The sequence below is a fragment of the Cokeromyces recurvatus genome, assembly GCF_025118155.1.
Source record: "Cokeromyces recurvatus strain NRRL 2243 chromosome Unknown BX663scaffold_6, whole genome shotgun sequence".
Taxonomy (NCBI): domain Eukaryota; kingdom Fungi; phylum Mucoromycota; class Mucoromycetes; order Mucorales; family Mucoraceae; genus Cokeromyces; species Cokeromyces recurvatus.
Genome location: NW_026251392.1, coordinates 244,265 through 271,202, shown reverse-complemented (window position 1 = coordinate 271,202; position 26,938 = coordinate 244,265). Strand labels below are relative to the sequence as shown.

The 26,938-nt window shown below is 30.9% G+C and overlaps 12 protein-coding genes across 12 annotated transcripts; 4 read left to right on the top strand and 8 right to left on the bottom strand.

Moving 5' to 3' along the window:
* The first annotated feature begins 2,106 nt into the window (after positions 1–2,106).
* BX663DRAFT_501349 (uncharacterized protein) lies at positions 2,107–4,199 on the top strand. The gene is made up of 5 exons (XM_051526474.1): positions 2,107–2,274; positions 2,370–2,864; positions 2,935–3,000; positions 3,077–3,255; positions 3,396–4,199. Exons 1-5 carry the CDS (start codon positions 2,185–2,187, stop codon positions 4,054–4,056), a joined length of 1,491 nt encoding a protein of 496 aa, XP_051385002.1. The 5' UTR covers positions 2,107–2,184; the 3' UTR covers positions 4,057–4,199.
* A 94-nt stretch (positions 4,200–4,293) lies between these two features.
* Positions 4,294–5,843, bottom strand: BX663DRAFT_529917 (uncharacterized protein; the record flags this gene model as incomplete). The annotated part of the gene is made up of 5 exons (XM_051530282.1): positions 4,294–4,601; positions 4,635–4,734; positions 4,805–5,122; positions 5,187–5,664; positions 5,719–5,843. The coding sequence occupies 5 exons, from the start codon at positions 5,841–5,843 to the stop codon at positions 4,294–4,296; spliced, it is 1,329 nt and encodes a 442-aa protein (XP_051385001.1).
* Positions 5,844–6,017: 174 nt separating this feature from the next.
* BX663DRAFT_307897 (uncharacterized protein) lies at positions 6,018–7,401 on the bottom strand. Its single transcript, XM_051522056.1, has 3 exons — positions 6,963–7,401; positions 6,206–6,882; positions 6,018–6,116 (listed from the first exon to the last, which is right to left on the bottom strand). The coding sequence occupies exons 1-3, from the start codon at positions 7,044–7,046 to the stop codon at positions 6,107–6,109; spliced, it is 771 nt and encodes a 256-aa protein (XP_051385000.1). The 5' UTR covers positions 7,047–7,401; the 3' UTR covers positions 6,018–6,106.
* Positions 7,402–8,233: 832 nt separating this feature from the next.
* On the top strand, positions 8,234–10,438 carry BX663DRAFT_549873 (uncharacterized protein; the record flags this gene model as incomplete). The annotated part of the gene is made up of 6 exons (XM_051531176.1): positions 8,234–8,335; positions 8,429–8,577; positions 8,648–8,762; positions 8,819–9,196; positions 9,262–10,329; positions 10,403–10,438. The coding sequence occupies 6 exons, from the start codon at positions 8,234–8,236 to the stop codon at positions 10,436–10,438; spliced, it is 1,848 nt and encodes a 615-aa protein (XP_051384999.1).
* On the bottom strand, positions 10,433–12,071 carry BX663DRAFT_307754 (beta-lactamase-like protein). Its single transcript, XM_051522054.1, has one exon. It carries the CDS (start codon positions 11,707–11,709, stop codon positions 10,519–10,521), a length of 1,191 nt encoding a protein of 396 aa, XP_051384998.1. The 5' UTR covers positions 11,710–12,071; the 3' UTR covers positions 10,433–10,518.
* On the bottom strand, positions 11,780–13,786 carry BX663DRAFT_501345 (Thiolase, N-terminal domain-containing protein). The gene is made up of 5 exons (XM_051526473.1): positions 13,699–13,786; positions 13,488–13,586; positions 13,239–13,412; positions 12,438–13,173; positions 11,780–12,377 (listed from the first exon to the last, which is right to left on the bottom strand). Exons 1-5 carry the CDS (start codon positions 13,709–13,711, stop codon positions 12,209–12,211), a joined length of 1,191 nt encoding a protein of 396 aa, XP_051384997.1. The 5' UTR covers positions 13,712–13,786; the 3' UTR covers positions 11,780–12,208.
* Positions 13,787–14,372: 586 nt separating this feature from the next.
* BX663DRAFT_501340 (uncharacterized protein) lies at positions 14,373–15,491 on the bottom strand. Its single transcript, XM_051526472.1, has one exon. It carries the CDS (start codon positions 15,274–15,276, stop codon positions 14,395–14,397), a length of 882 nt encoding a protein of 293 aa, XP_051384996.1. The 5' UTR covers positions 15,277–15,491; the 3' UTR covers positions 14,373–14,394.
* BX663DRAFT_307834 (uncharacterized protein) lies at positions 15,478–16,695 on the bottom strand. The gene is made up of 3 exons (XM_051522055.1): positions 16,228–16,695; positions 15,664–15,922; positions 15,478–15,594 (listed from the first exon to the last, which is right to left on the bottom strand). The coding sequence occupies exons 1-2, from the start codon at positions 16,593–16,595 to the stop codon at positions 15,748–15,750; spliced, it is 543 nt and encodes a 180-aa protein (XP_051384995.1). The 5' UTR covers positions 16,596–16,695; the 3' UTR covers positions 15,478–15,594; positions 15,664–15,747.
* Positions 16,696–18,170: 1,475 nt separating this feature from the next.
* Positions 18,171–18,575, top strand: BX663DRAFT_430226 (uncharacterized protein; the record flags this gene model as incomplete). Its single annotated transcript, XM_051522787.1, has 2 exons — positions 18,171–18,329; positions 18,423–18,575. Coding segments are annotated over 2 exons (312 nt in total), but the record flags the coding sequence as incomplete, so codon positions are not given.
* Positions 18,576–18,816: 241 nt separating this feature from the next.
* Positions 18,817–19,829, top strand: BX663DRAFT_549868 (uncharacterized protein; the record flags this gene model as incomplete). The annotated part of the gene is made up of 2 exons (XM_051531175.1): positions 18,817–19,672; positions 19,732–19,829. The coding sequence occupies 2 exons, from the start codon at positions 18,817–18,819 to the stop codon at positions 19,827–19,829; spliced, it is 954 nt and encodes a 317-aa protein (XP_051384993.1).
* Positions 19,830–19,886: 57 nt separating this feature from the next.
* BX663DRAFT_501332 (WD40-repeat-containing domain protein) lies at positions 19,887–21,923 on the bottom strand. The gene is made up of 6 exons (XM_051526471.1): positions 21,775–21,923; positions 21,489–21,687; positions 21,257–21,362; positions 21,082–21,185; positions 20,346–21,003; positions 19,887–20,267 (listed from the first exon to the last, which is right to left on the bottom strand). The coding sequence occupies exons 1-6, from the start codon at positions 21,886–21,888 to the stop codon at positions 19,925–19,927; spliced, it is 1,524 nt and encodes a 507-aa protein (XP_051384992.1). The 5' UTR covers positions 21,889–21,923; the 3' UTR covers positions 19,887–19,924.
* A 79-nt stretch (positions 21,924–22,002) lies between these two features.
* Positions 22,003–25,426, bottom strand: BX663DRAFT_307603 (Cse1-domain-containing protein). Its single transcript, XM_051522053.1, has 10 exons — positions 25,234–25,426; positions 25,088–25,167; positions 24,948–25,038; positions 24,528–24,893; positions 24,332–24,461; positions 24,185–24,250; positions 23,643–24,126; positions 22,892–23,560; positions 22,627–22,821; positions 22,003–22,568 (listed from the first exon to the last, which is right to left on the bottom strand). Exons 1-10 carry the CDS (start codon positions 25,330–25,332, stop codon positions 22,097–22,099), a joined length of 2,652 nt encoding a protein of 883 aa, XP_051384991.1. The 5' UTR covers positions 25,333–25,426; the 3' UTR covers positions 22,003–22,096.
* Positions 25,427–26,938: the final 1,512 nt, after the last annotated feature.

Sequence of the window (26,938 nt, the reverse complement as noted above, 5' to 3'; positions counted from 1 at the left end):
GCACTCGTCATTTTTCCATATTTTTTTTTCTTGGTACAATTTTTGTATTATTTTTCTCAATAAAAACTACTCGAAGTTTTCACAGACTTGTCTTTTGTCTTTTTCTCTTCATTTAACTTTTTGCTATCAAAACATCAACAATTAAAAACAAGGCAAAGGCTTAGAGAACTCTTGCTGCTAGTCATCAACGAATTTAATACATTAAAGGTTATTAAGAAAAAACAACATATAGTTTACATATTGCACTTTCAGCTAAAACCAATTCTTCATAGATCTACAATTCTTGCTTTGAAAATGATATAGAAAATCTGAAGTGTAGTGAAGATTGTTGTGGTTTAGGTAAGTTTAATTAATTAAATAAAAGAAATAAAGTAAAAGAAAATAAGACAGAAGAAGTACGTTGAGACTTGTCAATAAGTTTATTAAAAGTTAATTCAATACAAGTATTGTTATTAGTTATAAGTTATACAAAATAAGGGTGAATAATGTAAGAGTATTTATATATTTTGTGAATAAGGATGATGAGTAATAAGAAGACAAAAAATATAACAAATTGTATTTGATAATATAATTATAGAAGGATTACTAAGAGTTATAATTATAGATTCATGTCTTTAGTATATATTTATTTTTATAACTAATACGTGTATTCTGAGTAGAATCAATTATTACGCGTATTTGTATTATTCTTAGTTTACCCCAGTTTAACTTGTATAAAGTTATTTTTATAAATTAATATTCAGCAGAACAATAATAGAAGAAAGTATATTTTTAGATGTAGGACTTTTTATTAATTAGTTATTTTTCTATACAAGGGTAAATATACTAAATATGTTTATAGAGAGAATTATTATACAAATGCACTATGTATTCTATTATGACTATTTATCTTATTGAATTAAATTATAAATCTTACAACCATGACATGTAATGGCCAGCAAAAATATGTTTTACATAGCTCCGTCTATATGGAATGACAATGATCGCCCCACCGTCTTCAAACGACAAACCGTCACCTCCAATGTGGTTGTCCCGGCTCACTCCGGTGAACCGACGACTTAATGATGCTACAGGTAAGAAGTTGTAACAATTTTGATTTGATCAAACAAACTAAAGTACCTTAATTTCCCATATTCCCTTCTGTGTACTATGTTCGTACCAATGTCCCATTTTCCTATTGGTGTCCCTTATTTATTTTGGAAATGGTCAAAAAAATTTTTTTATTGACACAACCTAGTTTCTTCGACTGTAAGGGAAAAAACTACAATGAAAAATTAAAAGTATTTTTAAAATTCAGCAATATTAAATTTTATAAATTCTATTGGCTAATTTTTTTGGTTGGAAAATTTTACCCTGTAAAAAAACACAGCCAAAATAGCTGTAAATTTAAACATTAAAAAAATAATGAATATTAGCAGTAGACATGTCTTTTTTTTTTGGATAGTATATTAAGCATAACATATTTTTTAGTTGGAGGTTTTATATTAAAAATTAGTAGAAATAAACAATTAAAAAAAATTGCAGCTTAGATTGTGGCGTACGACGTATAGTACTTTTATATGTCGTACGCCAACTTTTCGCAGTGGGATCCGTTATTTTTTATATTCCTCATATTTCGGTAGAATTGCATTTGCAATATTAAAAGAAATATATTAGGCATGGTTTCAATTTTTAATTTACTCATGATGCTTATTATATCAAAACTTAAGTTGGATAAGGTTCTTTAATGTTCATTAACTGGCTCTTTACTTGATTTATTTAACAAACACAAATATGATAAACTAATTTTTAATAATGTTATTGATCATTATAGTGGTATCTAGAAGTAGAAAGTAAAATAATTATCAAATTATTCATAATATAAATATGTGTATATAAAGTATAGCCGAAGAGGATTCCCAAGTTGTTTTAAACTTTATCATTTGACATAAGACATATTAGTTTAGCTTTTCTATTATAACGCTTAAAAAAAAATTAGTACTTACCTTTTCGTCTTTAAGTTAATAGAGCAATAAAAGTGGTGATCATAATTTATATGATTAATAGAAAAACAAAAGTGGCTCAGCGGTCCATTTATATTTATATGTGCTACAGAAAGAAAGTCATTAAAGCAGTATTTCACATATATTTTTTTTTACCATTTTATTATTATTATTATTACTTTTTATCCTTTATACATGTAAAATGACTCGACGAATCAATATATCTGATTCTTGGAATGATAGTTTCGAAAAAATAAACTTGGAGGACTCACCACTGGATCTTCATAAACAGGTATTAAAGTAATAATAGCGAAAAAAAAAATAATAAAAAAAGATAAAAAAAATAATATTAAACCTTTAAAGTAAAACGTTAAAAAAAATCACCAGTATAAACCAAATCAACAAGATCATGTAATTCACAAAAATAATGATATACGTTGCAGTTATGATTCACCAGTAACATTACAATATCGAGACTCTATTGGATCCAGTTCTTCTTCTTCGCTTTCGAGAAATTCTACTTTTTCATCCGTAGACACTCATTATTTTAGTACTAGGGGTAGTATTGTATTACAAAGCACTAATTCCATAAAATCAGCTGTGGAAGCACCTTCACAAGTGCTACAATTAAGATCAGAACCGTCAACTACCAAAGCAGCTACAATTGATCAAGTAAATAATATACCCCAAGCATCTTTCCCTCAACGAACTATCCCCTTTCCCAAAACTTTTCAACATCAAAAAGAATTTAATTATAATCATAATATAGCTAGTACTGATATTATCCAGCCTAATGGGTGTTTTGTGCCTATAAAACCTTTATCATTCATACAAAAGATCGATACTATCAAATATCATTATGTAATACCTACGTTTGCTATCGTATGTATATTATACATGTATAAATATATATATATATATAAAGAGTTATTTATAAAATTATTTTTTACAGGCAGGCGAAAGTCAAGCAGAAGTATTAAAATTAATTTTTAATTATAAAGATAATCAACCTTTTACGGTATGTATTTTAGATACATATATATTTATATACATATTGTGTATGTTTGAACCCATCTTTTATATTTATTTCTTAGCCAAAAGAGGAATTTGAACGAACAATCGAATGGAATATTGATTGTAGTTCATCTCTCGTTACGTTATCTCAATATACATGCTTAGGCCAAGATAATCCTGTATCAAAAAATTATCTAACAGGACTTGGTCAAAGATTGGGCATTACCACAATTCTAGTTATTATCTCTATTGAAACCATGTATGTATATTTATACTATCTTTTTGTTTAATTGTAAATATGTATATACATATATGCATATAAATGTATAAAGTCAATAATGATATACTCTTCCTTTTCTTTCTATTCTCGATATCATTTCTTTGCCTTGTAATACTTAGTGGGACAATATATCCGTTGCTCAACAATTTAGTAAAAGCTATGGAAATTGATATGACAGAACCCGAAAAATCTCTCGAGCAAGATCAATACTCATGGTGGGAACGAGTTGTGGTTATAGTCAACCAACAACATGACATTTATGATCAAACAGCTTATAGTCATCGAAAATCTTTTCTAATGAATGAAATGCCTCGTATTCAGGAAAGGTTTCGCTTATCACAGCCTCTCTCGACTTTATTTTTAAGTACATTTGCTTACAAACAAATAGAAGAAACAGATATTGGTAATAATTATCAATTGCATTGCCAAAGGATTTTATGGCAAATGTTGGAAAGACATATGCTGGGTGGACGATGGTGTAGTGAATTAATATCACTTCAAAACAGAAATATGCTTACTTCTGTAAACACCTTGAAGAAAGATAATGATGATGACGATGACGATGATGACAGTAGCTCAAGTAGTGATGATGCCTTTATCTTTCAAACTGTCATAGATTATGTTGATGGTAAAATCAAGAAACCTGAAAAAAGGAAAAAGTTAATAAAGAAACATCCTATTTCAAGATTACAAAGAAGACAAACACGGCGTCAAATTCAAAAACTTCATTGTCATGACGGTGATGATGGAACAAAACTTCCGAGCATTAACAAAATATAAATAGACTTACTGATTTGCGTACTCATATACCTCTATAGTGTGCGTAAATATTTATTTTTATATATACCATATTCTTTTTATTTTTTTGCCACAGATATTATCTTTTATAATAACAAATTATTACATAAACTCTTTTTATTATTATTATTATTATTATTATTATTATTATTAGCTTTCTTTCTCTCTCTATATGTATATGAGGACATACAAAAATGAATGAAAATTATAATATTATATTTATAAATTATTGCTATTGATATCAGAATTTACAGGAGTAAAGGTTGAGAAAAATAAAGATTGATCATAATTTTTAGGAATTTGAAAAAAATTAGTAGAAAATAACATATTTTGATCTTGATCATTCATTAAACCAACTTCAGGTGTTTCAGTTGACATAGCTGCATTATAATATGATAAAGTCCAATCCGAAAGACTATCATTAATATTTCCAGGTAAAGACATATCGAGTGCATTCATATGTTGTTGTGAGTATACCGGTAAAGTACTTTGTTGCATTTGAGGCTCTTGCTGAGCTACTAATAATCCTGTGGTTTGGTTTTCATTTGATGGAGTTTTACTATTTGTTTGATATCTTTTTAAAACATTTATATGTAAAGCATATAAATCTCGAATCATAAAGTACAGTTTGTCCGCCATAGCCCAATAATTACGAGCGGTCTATATATAAATAGGTTAGCATTATTAGAATAATGTATATATATATATATGTATATATGTATATATTTACCAATAGAAGTTCGAAATATACACCAAGTGCTTGTTTTGCTTTTTGGGCTTCTTCAGGGCGTGGTGAAAATAAGGTACTTACAACAACTGTAGCTACTGTATAAATAAAATAGGTAATATAAGGAGGTAATAATTCTTTACGATTTCTCCCAAGCCTAAGCAAGTTAGTAACATTATCAACTGCAGCCATACATTTATTGACACTTTTCCGCACAAATTCCTTAATTACAGGCTGAATAGCATCATTATTAAGTGTATCCATCATTACTAAAGAAGGACGATGTAGTAAGACGATTATCGTATTATAGAGAATGTGTATCTAGCATGAAAACTGAAATTAGTCTAATACGTTTTTTTTAATACAAAATTAAATAGAAACTTACGATAAAAAGCTGTTGATTACTGTTAGTAGGCTCAATATTTTTATCTAGTTCCAAATTTGTCAATGTATTCTTCAAATGCATAGGTAATTGGTTTTGCCAATTGTCAATATCTTGATCCAATTTAGTAAATTCAGAGTCAGGATGATAAGGAGGTAGATCCGATTGTCCTCCTTTTCCTTTCTGATTGACATAATTTGTTACTCTTCCAAGTAACTTTATTGCACGTATAAAGTAAGCAAAGTGACTTAAGTATTGGAAAGTACCTATGTCGTCATTTAGCGGGACTGTGCCCAAATTATATGCGCCCAAGAGGTAACTTTTTCGAAATCCATTTACATTTAAAAAAATATGTCGATTATTATCCAATGTTTCTGAATAATATTGATTTTCTTTATCCTGATCTACTTTTCCAGGTAAAAATACGCTACAGCTATTGTCTTGTATAACTGAAGGACGTCCTGTTGCTGCACTTGATATTCTAAAGAATAATCAATTAATATATATATATATACATATATATGTATAATCTTACCTATCAATAGAATATACTGTCCAAAATAGTCCACGTCGGATTTCTTGATTTACTAATTTTTCAGACGTATTTTCAACATGTTGATTTTCAGTTAATTCTTCATGAAGTCCTAATTCCATTGCCATACGTATTGCTATACCACTATACATCCAACATCTGTCAAAACTAGTTTAATATCAAAAAAAAAAGGCTTGACTTTGATTAAAATAAGACAAACCTTGGCCCTCTACCACATCCATATTCATGGAGTGAAAGTAATATAATTGCTTGAAGGTTAGGTATGCTTGGCTCATCAATAGCTTTTATAAGTATTTCTCGCGCTTTTTCAGCATACTTTTCACCAGAACGCCAAGGTGGATTCTCCTTTATATCAGGTCGATCAGAAAATCTAAGTCACACTTGATGATTAATTAAAAAAATCCCCCAAAGTAAGCTATTATTATTTATTTATTTATTATTATTATATTTTTGTTTTCATATAACGTACCTTGCACAAGCAGCAAGTAAACATAAAATCAAAAAATCTGAACATTTTTGATCTCTAATATCATCTCTTAATTTTCGTTCATCAAAAATAGGCGTTATCGAAAATAAATATTTAAAGAAAATATCAACTAAATGTTCAATAACACTCATTGAGGGAAATAAATTATTTTGATTGGTTTTATCTTCTTGCAGTAAAGGTGAACATTGATTTAACATGTGTATATTAGATGATGGAAAATTATGCGAAAAACTCGAATAGGATGATGGTGATGTTTCACTATATAAGTCTTCATTTGACCGCTTTTTTTGATTTTTCCTTGCATTATTGCTACTTTCACTATAGTTATTCATCGTGTCATTATCATTATTATATCCTTCAGCAGAAGTAAAATGGGTAGTCGAAGAAGATATATGTGGTAAAGTCTCGTTGTATCGCTTCTGCTCTTCTACTTGATTGCCTTTATAACTTGTTTGATCTAACCCTTTTACGTCTGACAAAGTATTGCCACTACTAATAGAATCTGACAAAAGTATCTGTTCCATTTTTGCAAGTCTTTGTTCCAAAATTTCAATATATCCTTGACGTGGTCCACGCTTTTTATTAGTTGAACTGTATGTGCAAATATTCTTAAGTCTTATACAATTATTGCAAGCTGGTTTACCACCATCACATTTTATCTATTTTTTATTATTATTATTATTTGTTTACAGAAAAGGTAAATATGCTGCGGAACAGAAGAAATAATTTATATTTTTACTTTTTTTCTTCTACATAATTCACATGCTTGTGTTAATCGCTTTCTTTTATGTTCACGATTTCCAGAATTATTGCTTGATGACATGTCAGTAAAGTAAGGTAGTAAACGATTTAGTTAATTTTTATTTATTTATTTATTTATTCAACTAAAATATGTGTTCACATATATTATAATTCATGTAAAGCGAAGAAAGAAGAAAAGAACTTTTACTCCAATTCTTGTTGTTATCTTTGATCGGACATCAGATTATGGACTCTCCGAGCCGCCGCGCTTTTTTATGTATTCATGTATGTGTGTGTGTGTGTATATATTTATCAATATACAAATATATACTTTGTAAAAGCAAATCAATAAAGTCAATATCACCTTCTTAAAACAAGTATAATATCCTCTTATAATACCAAATTGTAAGAGAAATAGGTATTACCCTACATTCTGCCCTTTACTCTATTTGAACAGTCACAATTTTCTTTTGTAAGTTAGATACTATAGTTTGTTTTGTTTTTAGAGATACAGTCAAAATTTCTTAATACTTGGGTGAACACAATAGAATTCCTTGAAGTTGCATAGAAGAGCCTTTATTATATTGATCCAAGATAAAATAATAATTTAGCAGAATTAAAATATGACATCTGAATTGAACTTACAATATTACTGTTCAATATCAAGCTGCTGTATAAGAAAAGAAAATATGAATTATACATTCTTTTAAAAGGGTATTTCTTATTTTCGTTATTATTACTACTATTTTTTTTTTGCGTTCTTCATTAAAATTACCAGTATATAATACTTGTGTAAATAGTCTTTAAAGAATAATGCCAAAGTATATAAACATGAGGTTGATTCTAACTTGTTCTAGTTTTTTCTATAAATTTTGTAGTACTTATCTGATCTGTACATACAAACAAGAACATCTTTTTTTTTTCTAACAAGAGAGCAAAAGTTCCTTCTGAAAAAGAATGAATAAATCTGCATTATACTAAAATATGATCTACATGAATATATGCTTTTCCTTAAAATCAATTATTCAGCTTAAGCTTTGATGAGAAACATAATATATTAATATGCTTTAATTAAATTTTAAGGGTTTTCTGTGTTATCCCTAAAAAAAAAAATAAAAAAACAAAGAGTCTGACTTTTTTTTTTTATGATAAATAAAAATTCTTTTGTTTTTTTTTCTTTGTAAAAAAACTATATAAATGAATCCGTTCACATCAGTATCAACGGAAGACAACTCTCCCTCTTTTAGTTTTCAAAAATTGTGTCAGCAAATGTTAGATGGAAGTTCTAGGAATCTAACAAAGAAAAATGTAGAAGATTTTCGTGTCATTCTTCACATGATCATGCATGAATGTTCAAAAGCAAATATAGAGGTAAATTCCAACAAATTACTTTTTTTTTTAAATCGACAATCCATTACTCAAAAATAAGGCTGCAATAAAAAAAAAATAATAATAATACACTAGACGGGAAAAACATGGGTCTTTGAACATTGTCAATCAGCATCTCATGTGTATGCTCTAATGGAATATATATTCTCATTATCAAAATCGCGTTCAGGACAAGAAGATAGAATTCATGTAGTTTATTTAATCAATGACGTTTTATTTCACACGTAAATTTTTGATAAACAAGCTATTTCTCTTTTTATATTAACTCAAAAAAAAATACAATATTTGATACAGAGCACGAAAGCAAATGCAATGGATGAAAGATACGATGACACCTTTTTTAGTACCCCTTTTAAGATTAGCTTATGATGCAGCTGAATCGGCGGAATATAAAGCCAAAGTTATGAAGGTAAGGTTAATGAAAATCTATAAATTCATTTTCTAAATCAACTATTATTGAACAAGGTCATAACATTTTGGAATGATAAAAGTATATTTGAACCAAATGTAATTAATACGATGAGAAAAGAAGTGTCTGAGCCAGCTGGCAATCATACATCTTCTTATCCCCCTCAATATCCTCAAACTAATATGAATTATCAACCTATGCCATATCAACCACATCCTAATTATCCATCTACTCCTTTTTCAGCCCCTCCTATTCCTTCACCAGCATTTCAGCAACAACATCCAATTCCTAGAGGCTCTTCTACCCCCTCTGTGCCATCACATCCATCACCAACATCAGTGCCGCCTGCAACTTCTTTACCATTACCACCACCACCACCTTCACCAGCAAAACCATACTATGAATTACCTGCTGGATTAATGCTACTTACAAAAGTAAATATAAACGTACTTTTATATTTATCCATTTTCTATAATTATTTAATATATTCATTTCGTAGAATGAGTACTATAAGCCGATTGATCCAAACAGTATTATAGTGCCTTATCCTCGACCACCTCCTTCTAAAGAATTAATTGAGGCTGTTGATGATTTTTACAATGGTTTAGATTTATTAAAAGTGGATGATGTTATCTTAGATGAAAAGACAGCTTCTACTACGAATATAGATGCACAAGGTTGGGAAAAGGGTTATTTGAATTCTTATATGGAGATAGCCGCTCAAAGGAAAAAGGAGGCGTTAGAAAAATTACAGAAACGACGTTCACATAGTCAAAGTACTTCACGTAGTCGAACTCATCGAGGAAGAAGAAGAAGAAGAATGTATGATCGTCGTAGTCGTAGTCGAAGTCGTAGTCGAAGTCATAGCCGTAGCTACAGTCGAGGTCGTAGTTATAGTCGAAATCGTAGCTATAGTCGTAGTCGTAGCTATAGTCGTGGCCGTGATCACAGTTATAGTCGCAGTCTTAGTCGCAGTCTTAGTCGCAGTCTTAGTCGCAGTCTTAGTCGCAGTCGCAGTCTTAATCGCAGTCGCAATCGCAATCGCAATCGCAGTCTTAGTCGTAGCCTTAGCCGTAGCCTTAGCCGTAGTCGTAGTCGTAGTCATAGTCGTAGTCGTAGCCGTAGTCGTAGTCCTGTGCATAACTATCATAAAAGAAGAAATTATAGTAGAAGTCGTAGTAGAAGTCCCCCATATCGTCGAAGAAGTAATTCTCGTGATAGAGGACGAAGCCCTTACAGAAGGAGCTCTCCAGGAAGAGGTAGAAGTCCCGTTGTTCGAAACAATTATCGAAATAATAGACGTTATAGCCGTAGTAGAAGTAGATCACCACTATCATCTACGCTACCTCCTTCTTCATCCTCTTCTTACCCTCCATCCTATGGTTCGACAAACAGATTTAAATCTGCTGATTTTAATTTACCTGCTGCAGTACCTGTTGAAAACAGATATATGGGTTTAGGTAGTCAAACAGTAACTGATGAATTTGACAATTTTAGAAGAAGTAAAAGCCAGGCCTATAATAGAAGGGAGCCTTACCAACCTTTCACATGCTATAAATGTAATAAGGTATGTAAAATTTATTAGAAAGAAAGAAAGAAAGAAAGAAAGACTCCTAATATAGCCTCTTATATATATATAGGTGGGTCATTTAGCAAGAGAGTGTGATAGTCTTTAAAATTCTTATTAAATATATAATATAATACAATACAATACAAATAAAATATAATCCACAAAACCATCACCACACCATGTGTGTTATTCTAATTTTATATCATATGTCCAAAGATCTTGAGCACAGAACACATCTTTATCTCTTTGATCCCCCCATGTATTAACAGCTAACGCACGAATTTCTTCCATCACTTTTAAGGCCTCTGGATCGTTATCACCCCGATAACGAGCACTGAAATGGGTTAAAATTAATTTTTTACAATTTATCCTTTTAGCGAAGAGAGCGGCCATTTGAGGAGTAGAATGACCATGACTCTTGGCTTTTGATTCAACGTCCTCAAACGTGAGACTCTGGTTGAGATGAGAGGAAGAGGTGGTGGTGGTATCAAGGCTAGTGAGTGCATTCGTGGCTTCGTGCACTAATAAAGTAGGAGCAGGGTCTTGTCGGATAGCAGGCAAGAGTTGAGATGGATCGTTTGTATCGCCCAAGATGACGATCTGACGACCGGGACGAAGTGGAGGTGGGACAAGTTGTGAACCATCAGGTAGATGGTAAGGTTGATTTGTACGTTGAATGTGACCCAACAGGCTCATTGGGTTTGCTATCCCTGAGGCCCTTAGCTCTGTCCAATTTTTCTTGATAAGGGGGATCAAGCCACTTACTTTACCCGGCCAATCAGGTTCACGAATCACGTAACCTAAGGAAGGGATAGAGTGTTGAATGGGTGCAGCCTGGACTTGATATCCCTTTTCTTCAGATAGATAGAGTGGAAGTCGAAAGAGATGATCAGCTTCCATCCTGACGTTTTCACCGGGGAGTTCGTTAGGGTGTCGATTCTCGTTCAGATCAACGGGATCAGTCGAATGTAACAATTCATGAACACGATAAGATCGTCCAAGATTAGAATAAGTAGATAAAAGTGTTGTTCTAAGCCAAGATCGTAATGGTGATGGTCCATAAATATCAATGATGGGGGAGCCCTCTTCAAGTTCGTCTTTTGAATCACATGCGTTAGCAGGATTAAGATTATCAGTCATGCTACAAAGAAGGGGCGCTAACCCAAAGCAATGATCGCCATGCATATGTGTAATGAAGATGCGTGTAATCTTACTCATCTTTAATTTAGACTTTTGAAACTGATGTTGTGTTGCCTCTCCACAATCAAATAACCAAATCTCCCCATTAAGTCTTAAAGCAATAGCTTGATGGTTCCTCGTAGCACTCGGTTGAGCACTTCCAGTCCCTAAAAACGTGATATCCATTGGAGCAACCATGATAATAAGCAAACGTAGATGAGTGGAAAAAAAAAATATGTATACAAATATGGATAAATTTTTTTTTTCTTTTCTTTTTAAAAAAATAAAATAAAAGTAGTAAGATTTTTTTTTTTTCTAAACAGTAGCTATAATCATTTATCAGATCTCTTCTTATCTACTGATGATCCCAAATTTGATTGATTTATAATTATTTTAAAGTTATAGCTATAAATTTTAATGTTCCCTATTCTATCAAAGTGAAGTACAGAAGAATTAAAATGTAGGCTTCAAATACGATATATTTAATTATATGTAAGTAAAATAAATGTACGTCCACGTTGATGATACATTAGTGTGGGGGAGGGGAAGAAAAGTAATATACAAGAAATAAATATTTATTTTAATAACAAACTTGTATACTTTTGCATTTATATGATATATTTCAAATAATAAATAAAAGCCATTTGATATACTCTAATTCAATCACCCCCCCCAATTTTTTATTATATTACGTAATTTACAAACGTTCAATGACAATGGCAGAAGCACCACCACCACCATTACAGACACCAGCAATACCATATTTACCATTATTCTCCTTCAAGACAGATGTAAGAGTAGTAATGATACGAGCACCAGAACAACCTAATGGGTGACCCATAGCGACAGCACCACCCCAAACATTACTATACAAAAAAAAAAAAAGTAATTAATGTAAGTTAAATATTACATACATACATACTTACACTTTATCACTAGGAAGATTTAAAATCATCTTATTAGCACAAGCAACTACGGAAAAGGCTTCATTGATTTCATAAAATGAAATGTCTTCGGCAGTTAAACCAGCATGCTTGATAGCTTTAGGAATAGCAAGTGCAGGTGAGGTTGTAAAGCGAGCAGGTGCCTGTGCTGCTTCACCCCATCCACAAATTTTAGCAATAATTGGAAGCTTATATCTTTCAGCAGCTTCCTTTGAGACAATAACAAGGGCAGAGGCACCATCTGAAAGAGGAGATGAATTAGGAGCAGTGACGGTACCATTTTTAGGTTGAAATGCAGGACGAACTGCACGAAGTTTTTCTTCGTTTAATTTAGCAACCTCATCGTCTTGTTCGATTACACGATCTGCTTTACCACGACCCCCTGATACTGTGACAGGCACGATTTCTTCCTTATAAAAACCAGCAGCAAAGGCAGCTTGAGCTCGTTTGTAAGATTCAATTGCATAATCATCTTGTTGTTCACGACTAATGTTGTATTCAGTAGCACATGCTTCAGCAGCTACACCCATTAAATAGTCATTATAAACATCGGTAAGGCCATCTTTAACAATACCATCCACCACTTGAGTATTTCCATATGTAGAGCCGAAACGTTGCTTTGGTAAATAATAAGGTGTGTTGCTCATCGACTCCATACCACCTGCAACAATCACTTCAGCATTACCCAATAAAATACTTTGAGCAGCCATAATAACAGCTATTAAAATTTTATTAGAGTCTTTTATATGTATATATATATATATATAAAGCTGTCTTACTTACCCTTCATACCAGATGCACATACCTTATTCACAGTGGTGCAAATAGTTTCATTCTTAAGACCAGCACCCAATGCAGCTTGACGAGCGGGATTTTGACCTAAATTTGCGGATAAAACACAACCAAAAACAACCTCTTCAACAGCCTCAACGGGTAAATTGATTTTCTTGACAGCCGCTATTAAACATTTGAAATATGAATTGAAGTAATAATAAAGTGTGTGTGTGGGGGGGGGTAAATAAAAGCACATACCTTCAATAGCAATGGAACCAAGTTGAGTAGCGGCTAATGAAGCTAAAGAACCATTAAATCCACCGAGGGGAGTACGAACAGCAGCAGCAATATAAACCTCTATCAAATTTAAAAATGCACAGTCAATTAAAAGCAAGCAAATAAATATATACAGTTTAGAATCAAAATCAAAATTTTCGTTTTTTAAAGAAAGAAAGAAAAAAAAACATACCACGTTGTGTCATTTCAATTCAAAAAAAAAAAAGTTAATCTTTATAAATGAGATGAAAAAAAAATAAGAAAAGAAAAGAAAAGAAAAATCAAACTTGATATCATGAACATCAAATATTATATCTTGTACAAGGCACACGGTTAGCCAATAGCTTTAATTCCTTTCAACCATGGAAAAGGGGGTCCCGAATCAAATAAGCATCATCGCAGTAACAAAAAAAAAAATAAATAAGCTACACACACATATTTATCTATATCTTTTCATATATTTGTCATTCAATAAATACACTCTAGTATACTATTAATAGTCTAAATGTTGACTTTTAAACAGGTTTATGCTTGTTGACTTCTTTATCATTTATAAAAAAAAAAATCTCTTAACCCTAATAATAATAGCCTATTTGTTTGTTTGTTTGCTTTTATCGGAGTTACCTGTAAGGGGGAGGGGAGGGGAGGAAAACGACATGCTGCTGCTATTGCCAGCATACATATTTCTTTAATAAAGAAGGTTTACATTTGTGTGTGGAACCTGTTTACAATCATCTTGACAGGTATCAATATCATTCTTTTTATAATAATTCATATAAATATATACATATTTTAACATATATAATTGCATCTTATATTAGCTACATACATAATGTAATTTTTTTTTTGGTTTTTTTTAAAAAAAAAGGGGGGGGAGAGGAGAAAGGTTTTACATAAAAGAGTTGAAATTTATATGATTAGATGATGAATAAATGTTAGTATTAGGTGCATTTATAGGTACAGTACTTGTAGAAGTAGTTGAAGTAGATGAAGATAATAATACAGGGTTTAATTCATCTTCTTTTGTAGGACTAGTAGTATTCTTCTTACTATTATCATCATTACTGCCAGCAGTGACTAATCTATCATGATTAGTTACGCTATGTTGATGAGGAAAATAGTCATGAGGAGTATTTGACCAAAGATGAGGGGGTAAAGAGGAGATTGTACTACGTATCCTTTGACTGTTATCCTCCTCTTTAGGTTGAAAGTGAAAGTGATGATGTTGATGGAGATTTTCGTCTATTCCTGATGGAGTCATTTGATTCATTTGTGAATGCAATTCATAAAGATGAGTTGGATGATTCTCGGCTATGAATGAATATGAATACATATTATTATTATTAGTATAATTCGTTGTTGTACTTTGTTTCACAGAAGAATGCTTTGCTAGTGTTGTATAATGAAGAGCGCCTTCTAATTGTTGAATACGTATTTGTTGCTTTTCAATTTGAATCTGAGCACAAGTCATTTGCTTTTCAAAATAATTTTGCATTCTTTCAAAATGTTGCTTCATATGAAAGAGTTGCAAGCGAAGTTGACCTTGATCTTGTAAAAGAGGAGAGACTAAATGATTATTTGTACTCATGATAAGATGATCATCTACTTTATCTACTTGATTTGTTACATAAGTTAAAGAAGGGGAAGAAGGTGGCATGATATCTGTTAGAGAGATTAAATTATGATTTGGAGAAGTATGTTGATTGTAATCCAATAGTTGAACTGACTGTTGTGTTAAAGAGGATGCTGATGATGAGCGACGCATCGTCATTTTATCATTACCTTCACAAAGTTGAATTGCACTTGAAGATTTCTTACGAATTCTATCCTCCTCTTCATGATGCTCTTCCACTTCTGATTCTTCACCAGAGCCAACATTTAAAATAGTTTCAGGATCTTCTTCTTCTTCTTCTTCTGCAATACATATCTTTGCTTTTTTCTTTCTAGAATATCGAGTAGCCTTTCTACGAATCAAATGAAACAGATCTCTTCGACCTGGTCTAAAACAAGGATGATACCATCTACAAGAATCTTTATCTTTTGTATCTTTAGATTTCCTTGCATCTGTATCTCTTTGAAATCCATAAATCTACATAAAAAAAAAAAGGATTCATTATTTGTGTTTCCTCTTTTTTTTTTTTTTTTGTAATATACTCACGTTTAATTGGCGTACAAATGAAGGGAATTTACAATGTTTAAAAAGACGTGGTAAGACCACCTCAGTAAATTCTACATAAATAAATTAAGATATGTAATATGTGTTTACATGCATAAAAAAATTGGTCTTTCTCACTCTCTCTCTCTTTCTTTCTCTCTTTATATATTTACCTGGTATACGATCGATAATAAACATATCTTTTCCATCATGTTTACACCATCTTGCATATTGTTGATTATTATCATTTGACTGGAGACATCTATTAACAAAATTTATCAGTTGTACAGTCTTATAAAAAAAAAAAGGGGGGGAGAGGCAAAAAATAAGGGGGAGGAGAAGAAAGGAAAAGAGGAGACCATAATATAACAGTTAAATAAACAAAAAAAAAGGAGAAATAGTAAAAGAGGGGGAGGGGAATGGAAGACAAATACATTTTAAAACCTCATACACACACACACACTTTTTTCTTTTTCACTCTGTCCCCCTCCCTTTCTTCTCTCCTTCCTTCCTTCCTTCCCTCTCTAAACCCCCCCTTTTTTTGAATAAAATAATTATATACTTTACTGATAAAGTTTTGACACAAAACCAGCAATGCCACGTTCCGTATGAGGCAAAGCTGGAATAGGAGAACTATTATACAAGTCATCGGAATGATGAAGTCGATGCGGATTCCAAGACTCTTGTATTTCCGTAATGGGTCGTGTATTCATAATCAAATGTGAAGTCTCTAGAGGAGGAGAACTTGCGTTATCAAAAAGAATTGAAGTAGATGGATTCGTGTTATTAAATATTGCATAAGATCTATTATTATTTTGTTGCTGTAAAATATTATCATTGGTATTGATCTGACTTTGATTTTGATCACTATCTAAATAAGAAGTAGTAGTCGTCGTAGTTGTAGTAGTCGTAGTGGCATGCAAAGAATAATCCATAATGGTGTATATATGAAAGAGAAGAAGGAAAAAGGGAAAATAAAAGATAGTTTTTTTTTATCCTTTAGGTGACCTGAATTATTATAGTGTACAAAAAAAAAAAAAAAAAAAAAAACTTTGTTGATTAAAAAAAAAAGACTTGCATTTACATATTAAAGAGATGAAATGGTTGTACAATATTATTCAAGGGAAGGGAGGGGGGAAAGAAAGGTAAACTACAGTAATTTAATATATTAAAGATCGATAATTCTGCAGTTAATGTATTTCCTATATGCAATAATATTGTACTTTTTTTTTTTTTTATGACTCCTATTGTTATCATATCTAGTTTGTCGTTATTTAAATAATAATAAAAGACGCATTACTAAGTAACGCAAATAATAATACATAAGCACCGTCGTGTGTCGTGTGGGTATGGGTATGGGTTTCCTGGGATTTAACCTAATAAAACCAAAAAAAAAGAAAAGAAAAAAAAAGAAAAAAAAGCAAACATAAAATATATAAATGTAAAGTCTGTAGTATTCAAGGATACTTAAAATATTAAAGTGAATTATAATAAAAGAATAAACGTATATATGACTCTTAAAGAATTGACACAAAATAGTACATAATTTTATCTCAAAGGGAGACCAGCGATAGTGTTCTTATTTTGATCGGCCGTTATTCTAATACTTGTCTATGTGTGCTACAGGTTATTGAGATCCTAAAGAATGTCAAAATCTTACAGAAATATCTTCCTGGGAATAAATTGAATGAATGATAGCACAAGCAGCAAGAGTTTGATTCCATAAGTGGTAGTTTGTATTTTTTATATAATTTTGATTCGTGCATCTTAGATTACAAATAACAGCAATAGAGAATAAAGTTAATTGAATATCTCTATGCTCTCTATTTTAAAAAAATTGCAGATAGCATTTGTTATAAATCTTGTAGACTTGCTGGTACTTTACAATAGCCTCAGACTAATCACTTATCATAAAGAATGATAATAAAAAGTTGGTTAACAGGACTTGATTAACAAGTTGTTTCCCCGAATACTATAATTTCATTTTTATTAGGCTACGAGAAGCATATTCACTAATTCAGTTTAATATGAGCTTCAAATAAATAAAACAAAGCAACAATGAATGTTCTTTATTTGAATATCCTTATCCTCTTCCTTTCATTTTGCATTTATTTATCAACTAGATCATTTATTATACATGAATAAAAATATGCTGTCAAAAATGTATCATTTTATATACTACTTTTTTTTTCATTTGCGCGAAATTATTGCTATTTTTAATAAATCATAGAACGAAGAAAGAAATGCTACGTAAAATGAACTCTCTTGTCACAGTGCAATGTTCTATTATGTATGATAAGGATGAATGGTCATTACGATACGACGGAATTTTAATTTCTAGAATAAGTGACTTGTAACATTTTTATCCAGCAAAATAAATAAAAAAAAAAAATAAAATAACCCGCGTTAAAATATCATAAACATCTCAATTATAAATACATAATGGTAATTATATAACCAAGATTAAACCATAAACAACAACAAACAATAACACTTTTTTCTTTTTCTAGTTATTTTATTCTTTCTTTAAAACTTTAGTTGATCAAAAAGTTACGGTTGAATTAAAAAATGATCTTGCAATCACAGGTGTTTTAAAATCAGTAGATCAGTTCTTAAATATTAAATTAGATGATATTCACGTAATTGATGAAGAAAGATATCCTCACATGGTAAATTATACATGTATAACATGGGAATTTTACTTTTTTTTTTTTTTTTTTTTTTTTCTTCAGATGAATTAATTTATTTATTTATTTAAAAAGGCTACTGTAAAGAATTGTTTTATTCGTGGCTCAGTCGTTCGTTATGTTCAACTTCCAGCTCAAGCAGTTGATACAGCACTTCTTCAAGATGCAGCAAGAAGAGAAGCAGCACAACCTTCAACAGCACAACCTGCTAATGTTAAAGTTAAATAAAATAATATATGCGTTATTTATATTGCAAACAATGAACGTCCTTTATTTATTTATTTATTTATCTATTTATTTATTTTATTTTATTTTATGCCACATGCTTAAAATGAATGCTTGCTTATATGCTTTGTGAGAATTTTTTTTTCCTTTTTTTTCTTCTTCTTACATATATTATTTCCTTCCTTTTTTTTCCCTTTTTATATATCTATATATTGTTTCTCTCTGTTTTATTCCAACGAATAGAATGCCATTATTTAATTTAAAGAATGCTAAAAAGAAGCTTTCATCAAGTTCACTTTCATTAAGAAAGACACAATCAACAGGAGATATTGAAGAGGAGAATGTATTTACGAATGATATAAAATCTTCAAAGTCATCACCGACAACCACGACTACTACTACAACAGTTAAAAAACCTACTCATATATCATCCATGACCACTAAAAGACCAACAACTGGAATTTTACTTAATTCTTCTTCTTCTACCACTACCACTACTGTTCCATCAAGTTTATTACTAACACCCGTAGTTGAACAACCTAATGAGAGCGTATCATCAACAACAACAACAACAAATGATCTATTGACAGCCAAATTAAAGGATATTACTGCTTGTGATATGGATTTATTATTAGCTTTAGAAACTCAAGCTCGTATGGATATTCAAGAAGAAAAACAGCTTCTTCTTCAAAGGCGTCCAACAAGATTAACCTTTGACATTCCACCAACACCATCCATTACTACTACTACTACTAGGATCGATGATCAAGGAGAGAAGAAGAATAGATCTGATTCGCAGTCATCTTCTTTACCTACCATCACAAGTAGTGGCAAGGAATTTAACTTGTCTCATACTTTCTTTTCTAAAACAAAATTATCTCGTTGGAGTCGTGCTCTTCATAAAGAAGAAGGTCATACGACTACCGTGTTGGAGGATTATGCAGATCCAGTGCCTGTCATACAACAATCTATTTTAATTGGTTCAAAAGTCAAATTGATTAAACGACCTCTACCCATTATTGGGACTGTTAAATATATAGGAAAGGTCCATTTTGATTCAAGTCAAGAAGATTGGTTAGGCATTGAATTAGATACTAGAGGTAATCATGACACAACTAGAGAAATAAAAAAGCTTATCTATACTCATAATTTTTTTTAGTTGGTAATACAGATGGAAAAGTAGGTGATACTCGTTATTTTCAAACAAAATCTAATTGTGGTATATTCGTGAGGAAACAAGATACAATTAAGGTTTGATAGAATACATTCAATAATAATAATAATAATAATAAAAAGACATTCTTTTATAATGTTTGTGTGTGTGTGTGTGTGTGTGTGTGTGTTTGTTTGTTTTAATGATTTGAAGTAGTTGTTAAAGAAGAAGGAGAACTAATTAAAATAGGTGTAATTCTTCTCTTTTTCGTTTTATCCATATTTAATGTAGTAGATGTAGTAGTAGAATGAGTCATAGATGGAATAGATGTCCTTCGTTTTTGAGACTTTGTCCAATCATCAATTGTCTTTTGAGTCTCTTCATTATTATTAGTTGGAATCTCCATCATTTCAATGTCATGCTCTTGTATGATTGTTTCTGGTAATTTTTCATATTTTGTTCCTAATTCTCCATCTGAAAAGACTGCGGCAGAACAATAACCATCTGCTGAAGCAAACATTAAGATGGATCCATCATTTGACCTATTATATATATATACATATAAAGAGAAGAGTGGCTCATTAGATATACAATCTAGCATTTACTTTTTATATATATACCATGTAAGATCAGTAATAGGAGCAAAATGCATGCCTGAAATAGCACAAATGGGACGAGATTGTTGGGTATCATAAATATAAATTGAATCTTGTGTAGCTGTTGCATAAAGCATACGATAAGGCAAGGCAAACATGGATGCTATATTTCTTCTCTTCTTAAATAACATAGGACACCATCGAATCGCTATGGATGGCTTTGGATAATTCCCAATAAAACCCACAGGGTATTTTAATATTGTATTTCTCGGGAAAATATAAGAACAATTTAACAAATCATCTCCATTTTCATCCATCTCATTTTCTTCTTCTGTCAAACTTGCTTCAATCGACTTATTCAAACCTGCAGGCGTTATCAATAATCCGCCATCAGGACTAAATGAGAGTCTTCTAAAGAATGATACTAGATTTTCATCATGATATAAACGAAATGAACCTGTTGTAGTGGTATCCTCATTTGCTGAAGCAATCTTTCCTTTATCAATTCTAACAAATCGACGAGAACAAGGGCTAAATTGTAACTTTCCTGTTTGTGTTTTACGATATCTATATATCGCCATCGAACGATCACTTGATTGTGTTGCTATATATTGTCCTAAAGGATCCCAACTTACACCTTGAACATAATGTGTATGATCTGCAAAGACATGAATACAAGTTTCTATATGTGTATATAGTTGTTAATATTTGTATATATATATATATATATATTTTTACTTGTTTGAGATAGTACACATACTTTCTAATAAACCCCATACTCTGGCTGTATTATCGATAGATGCTGTAATAAAATATTTACCACAGGGTGACCAAGCTAAATCATAAATTTCTTTATTATGTCCACTATAGAGATTGAAATAAATATGAATACATACATACATACATAGACCCTATGAATATGAATGATAACTTACTAGAACATATGGACTACAGTCCAAGTTTCCTTTTCATAATCACTATATTCATTACCAAAATTGGACTCTTTTGAAGGTGATAATTTCCATAATATAATACATGCATCTAATAAATATATATACATACATAAATGGAATAGGATATAATAAAATATACATTTAGTTCATCAAAATAACAGATTTGAAAGATGAATAGAAATAGATATAGATGTATATATATTTTAATTTTTACCATCGCCTGCAGAGGCAAGATAATCACCACGAGGAGAAAATCGAACAACATTGACAGGTGAAGAATGTCGTCTTAATTCAGATAAAAAATCAATATTGACAGGTAAAGAATCAACAAGTTGTTTATTTTTTTTTTCTACATGAACTCCATTGTTGTTGGTTAATAATACATTATCAGACCGTTTTTGAATGCTCCAAATCTATATACATATAAATATATATATTTATATATAAAGGGTATACATTAACATTTTTTTTTTTCTTAAATAATCTATACTATAATTTACTCTAACAGAATTGTCTGCACCAGCTGTTGCGTAACGTGTACCATCAGGTGAAAAATCTACAGAATATATGGCTTGTCCATCATGCCAATTAATTTCAAGTGTCTTAGCAAGCATGATACTTCAGCATTAAATAATAATAATAATAATAAAAAAAGGAACAGAAAAGTCGCGTTTAAAAAAAAAAATATTTTTAAAATGAAGCCAAACACGTCACGAAGACAGCAGTAGTATAAACATACGAAAATTATTTTATTTCGCTAATATTATGTAAGACTGTTTGTGTATTATTATTATTTTTTTTTTCTTAAAAAAAAAAGAGTTATTACAATTGATCCAAAGAAATATTTGCGCTTTGGAAATATTTAGGTAGACATTGAGAAGCTTCTGGAGATTGGGTTACTAAAGTCTTAATAATGTGTCGTTTTTCAGTTGGCATAGCCATGATTTGTTGAACTAAAAAGACAGGGCAAGGAGGCAAGTGAGTAGTAGGATCGTCTACGATTGGACTACTTGTAGCCAACTTGGCAAATGCGGTTTGATAGCCCCCTTCCTCAATATCAAGTGTATAAAATTCATCAGGTCCTTCTGTATCCACAGAGGCTGGTAATTCCAATAAAGCTAATAAAGCCATTAAGGATTCACTCCAAAGCTGATTCACATAAGGTGATTGCAACATGGCATCTGACTTTGTCAATAAGCATGTCACGCCAAAACTGCCTAATCTACGATCAATAGGCTTACTTAATTTGCTTAAATCGGGAAGAACAAATAATTTCATGATTTGTCCGAAAAGTCTATTGGTTGATCAATATTAATATGTATGTGTGTACATTATTCAATATAATTATTTACCCAGGCTGTAAGGCTTCATACACTTTAATGATCATATCAGGTCCACCTGAAGCTTCAAGTAAGAAGAAACGACACATCCATAAGGTAAAGTTACGAGTAAATTTATCAAATACAATTGTATCTCCTCTCTTCTTACTTTGAAGTCTTTTCAATACAGCAGAGAGCAAGGCAGGAAGATATTTTTCCATAACATTACTGTAAAAAAAAAGAAAAGAAATAAAAGTCAAGGAAAATGAAGGAAAAAATAAAAAGACATAAAACTTACACTGGAACACGAGATGTAATAGTTTCCAATAAGAGCATACCATAATGATCATATTGACGAGAATAGACAAGCTTTTGTTGAAAGATACCAAGAATGGGTTCTAATTGATTATTAGACAAGATAGTATTGACGCCCTTATTCAAATAAGCTTGTAATAAACGAACAAGAGCAGGATTATTACCCTGTTCCCAAATTGCAGGATTCAAAAGAGGATTTAATAAAGCAACATAAGCAGGTGTTAAATCCTGTCCCTGATGTTGTTCTAATAATTGTGCTAATAATTGGAATACATAAGGAGCAAACTCTTGAACTTCTTGAGAAAGAATGGTTTGGAAAGGACCAAAACACATATTTTCGAATTCACTTAAAGCAGCTTCAGAAATAGGGCAAATAAATCGAATCAAGGCACCAATACTTTCAAAGACATAATGATTGAATTTGGGATTACTGGGGTTCTTACTAACGATAGCTAAGATGGTGGTCAATTTGCCCATGATAACATTTACAAAAGGGACCATATCTTGTCTACTTGTGATAATAACACGCATTACGGCTCTCATTAGATAGTCATTCTCTGAAAGTTTCTCAGGTGTTTGACCTAATTCAATTAATCTAAACAACTGAGAAAGAAGGGTTTCTGAAAATGGCTTGATATCAGCAGCAGTAAACCTATAAAAAAGAAAAAAAATAATAAACAAACAATAAATATCATATTTTCTTTGGTTTAAAAATGATAATAAATATAACTTACAACATCGTCTTTCCTTGGCGCATAAACAAGATACGCTCGATGGCAATTGCGGCATAAGTATAGACAACATAATCTGAGGATTCAAGATGCTTCACAAGCAAAGGGAAAACAGTTAAGAGTTGCTCTTTCGTTAACTGATTTCTAAATGTATAAACATATTTAATGGCGTCCATCTTTAAGATAGGAATATCTGTGTTTACATCAGATTGTAAATCACATAACACATTCTTCGTAAAGAAATCAATGACATCTACAAGTTCATTTGTCTTGGTAACACCCTTCTGAATAGTAGAAGAACGAGTAGCAATAGCAACTAGTAAAAAGATAGCTGTATTCTTATCCTTCCAGTTTGTTTTAGGGTTTGAGTTGTAACTTTGCAAATAACGGTTCACATATTCTGACATGATTTTTGTTACATGTTCCTCAAAGCGTTCCATTAATCCACGAATAAAATCAGCAGCAGCTCTACGACGTGTATCCGTATCTACACATTATAAATTAATAAAAAAAAAATAGTATCGATTGTCATTGTAATTACATACCGGATCCTTCTAAATCTCTACGAATATATTCAATTGGATTATCCTCATACATCTCTTCATCCACAGCTAATAATAAAAAAAAAAAGATAAATATAAGCAAAGATATACATGTATATATATATATATATATAAAAAGAATATACTTACTTCTGATAACCATATTAGGAAGAGCAATTCTTTCACACATCATGCTTAACGTAGCAGGATCAGCAAAATTTTGAGCTTGACTATCAATCTTGACTACGACAGTTAAAACTGAAAATGCTTTACAAATCATCTAATAAAATATTTACCTAAGTATTCAAAACGAACAAAAGAAAAAAGCATACATATTTAAACTTACCGCATCATATTTAGATTCATCGCCAGTATCTGTAAGTAAATTAGCAATAAGAGGAATAAAGATACCTAATTGAGGGAAAGCATCTTCATAACGAGAGGCATACAATTCGAGAACAAGACAAATATTTGTTTTAATTTCTTCAAGAGGACCTTCTTCAATCTCATCATCAGTAACTAATAAAGGATTTTGATAGACAAGATATTTCTTAAACAAGGCCATAAACTCTTCTAAATGATCTTCAAAGAATTCAGGAAGATCTTGACAATTAAGATCATAATAAATTTTGATAAGGAGATTCAACGAGCGAGCTAAAACTTGAAGAGCTTGTAAATTATTGCTATTTTCTTCAATTAATTTGTCTGTAATCTGTTTAAAGCAAAGTTAAATAGGATTCAATTATTAACATTCATGTGCAAATACCTGAAACAATTGCAAGTAAGGTTCACAGAATAAGTCTAAAACATATTTAATCACCAGGAATAAATCATCACTTCTAAATGCAGATCTCCATCTATAAAAATATTAGTTTTCCTGTTTTTAAATTAAAAGTTATGAGTTACCTTTTAAAGATAGAATGTGCTGTACCAAGAATACCATTGTTGACCCTATAATCGGTAGGACTCAATTTACTTATTAATTCCTATTCCCCCCATCCCACAAAAAAAAATTAATGAATAAGCATACATATAGACATAGAGATACTTACAGGTAATAAAGTTGTCCATTTTTCGGGAAAATCAGTAGCAGCAATTAAACTAAGAGCATCACTAATTTGTAATTGAAGTTTATCAGGTACTGTGATCATTAACTGAACAATCTGGTTTTTAATTTCTTGACGATCTTGTTCAGCAATTCTTTCAGCTTCTCCTTCATTATCCTATTTTTTTTTCTAAAATTAAATAAACCTGTTGTATGCAAAACTTTAAAACTTACAATATCCCAATGACGTTTAATATAGTTTTTAAAATAAACGGCACCGGCCATTCGAAGTGTTTGATCTATATTTTCATCACTAATCAATTTTAATAAGAGTATAGGGAAACCTTGTTGAACTTCCACTAGTGACAAATTATATGCAGCTAATAATAATAATAAAAAGTTATGTCAGAAAACAATGTAAATGCTTTGGCAAATATACATGTATATTCTAACCTTCTTTTTGTGTTGTAGGATTTAAAGTTTGCAGTAAATTTTGCTGCAAAGCAGCATAGGTTTGCTCGTTAATCTCCATAATTTGCAATATATGTGTATATGAATGTATATATTTTTTTAAAAAAAAAAAAAAAAAAAAAAAAAAATATAAAAAAAAAAAAGACAAATAGAAAGGTAAAGAAAATTTATCGCGTCAACGTCACTTTTGAAATGTTCAATAAAAAAACAAGTCGCGTTTTTTATATAATGTTTTAAACCAAAATGAACCGTTTCAAATACTTTATAAAAAAAAATAATACATGTATACATATTTTTATACGTTTGCTTTAATTACTGTTATTCAGGTTTTTTTTCTTTTTTTTTTTGAAGGAATTTACATTGTAATTGAACAGCTGATTGTGTTTTTAGATCAATCACTACTCCTCAAAAAAGATAGTTTGTAGTACATAAACTAGAGGAATATTGCCCCGTAGATTATTCAGCTACAGAGGAGCCCCTTGCTACTCCAAGAAAGTCTTTCCTTCGTATTTCTCCAGGTGATATAGAGCGCAATATTCATCAGCAGTTTTTTTTTGGCATTTCACTAGGAGTATCCCCAATTCTCATATCTCGCATAAAATAAAGAAAGCATACTATATTAAGAGTCTTATCAGGAAATATATCTCGCTTTCATTAAAGTATAATCCGTATATGATATTTTATCTTCTAGATTATACAGAATTAAGTATATTATTAACACATTTAAAAGATGGGACAAAGTAAATTCAACCGACGAAATTCATTAAACCTTATTGCTATTAGTAATGTTGTGAAAAGGCATTAGCATCAGTAATGTGTTTAATACAACATATCAGTAATGTTTTAAAATAGCGTACCAACGTTATATTAAAACTAACGATATAGATAAGAAATAATAGCAATATCAATGCACTTTTTCTTTTCTTCTCTTTATGGATCTACTTGAGGTTAAAAGCTCAATTGCCTTGTATTAGGTGAAAGGCCCAATATGATTATTTGTTGAAGAGTTTTGAATATAGCTTCCATGTTTATTGTAATACATACTTTTTGCATTTTAAAAGTATAACTTAATCTAAGAATTAGTTAATGATCTTAAAGGATAGTGCAAATGTTAATTTTTTATATAGAAGTCTTCTTGACACTTCTGAAGAGCTATAATCCGGACAAGTAAAAGCTCTTCAGTCAGATCAAGAGGTTACAAGAGTCGTATTAACAGGCATCAAAATAACTATTGCCAACAT

What these genes read in the sequence shown, in the direction of transcription:
- BX663DRAFT_307754 (XM_051522054.1), bottom strand. Translation starts at nt 11,709, where the DNA reads ATGGTTGCTCCAATGGATATCACGTTTTTAGGGACTGGAAGTGCTCAA.
- BX663DRAFT_501345 (XM_051526473.1), bottom strand. An exon ending in TGGTTCCATTGCTATTGAAG is followed by an intron (nt 13,413 to 13,487) that starts GTATGTGCTTTT and finishes AATGTTTAATAG; the next exon opens with CGGCTGTCAAGAAAATCAAT. An exon ending in AATCTTCCTAGTGATAAAGT is followed by an intron (nt 12,378 to 12,437) that starts GTAAGTATGTAT and finishes TTTTTTGTATAG; the next exon opens with TAATGTTTGGGGTGGTGCTG.
- BX663DRAFT_501332 (XM_051526471.1), bottom strand. Translation starts at nt 21,888, where the DNA reads ATGCTTGCTAAGACACTTGAAATTAATTGGCATGATGGACAAGCCATA. An exon ending in TCTTGCCTCTGCAGGCGATG is followed by an intron (nt 21,363 to 21,488) that starts GTAAAAATTAAA and finishes TATATTTATTAG; the next exon opens with ATGCATGTATTATATTATGG. An exon ending in CCTATTACTGATCTTACATG is followed by an intron (nt 20,268 to 20,345) that starts GTATATATATAA and finishes TATATATAATAG; the next exon opens with GTCAAATGATGGATCCATCT.
- BX663DRAFT_501340 (XM_051526472.1), bottom strand. Translation starts at nt 15,276, where the DNA reads ATGACGATGCGTCGCTCATCATCAGCATCCTCTTTAACACAACAGTCA.
- BX663DRAFT_307897 (XM_051522056.1), bottom strand. Translation starts at nt 7,046, where the DNA reads ATGTCATCAAGCAATAATTCTGGAAATCGTGAACATAAAAGAAAGCGA. An exon ending in AATTATGTAGAAGAAAAAAA is followed by an intron (nt 6,883 to 6,962) that starts GTAAAAATATAA and finishes AATAAAAAATAG; the next exon opens with ATAAAATGTGATGGTGGTAA.
- BX663DRAFT_307603 (XM_051522053.1), bottom strand. Translation starts at nt 25,332, where the DNA reads ATGATCACAGTACCTGATAAACTTCAATTACAAATTAGTGATGCTCTT. An exon ending in TAGAGATTTAGAAGGATCCG is followed by an intron (nt 24,127 to 24,184) that starts GTATGTAATTAC and finishes TATAATGTGTAG; the next exon opens with ATACGGATACACGTCGTAGA. An exon ending in TATGAAGCCTTACAGCCTGG is followed by an intron (nt 22,569 to 22,626) that starts GTAAATAATTAT and finishes ATCAACCAATAG; the next exon opens with ACTTTTCGGACAAATCATGA.
- BX663DRAFT_501349 (XM_051526474.1), top strand. Translation starts at nt 2,185, where the DNA reads ATGACTCGACGAATCAATATATCTGATTCTTGGAATGATAGTTTCGAA. An exon ending in CACTGGATCTTCATAAACAG is followed by an intron (nt 2,275 to 2,369) that starts GTATTAAAGTAA and finishes AAAAATCACCAG; the next exon opens with TATAAACCAAATCAACAAGA. An exon ending in TAATACCTACGTTTGCTATC is followed by an intron (nt 2,865 to 2,934) that starts GTATGTATATTA and finishes TATTTTTTACAG; the next exon opens with GCAGGCGAAAGTCAAGCAGA.
- BX663DRAFT_307834 (XM_051522055.1), bottom strand. Translation starts at nt 16,595, where the DNA reads ATGGATTATTCTTTGCATGCCACTACGACTACTACAACTACGACGACT. An exon ending in TTTGTGTCAAAACTTTATCA is followed by an intron (nt 15,923 to 16,227) that starts GTAAAGTATATA and finishes TTTTGTTAATAG; the next exon opens with ATGTCTCCAGTCAAATGATA.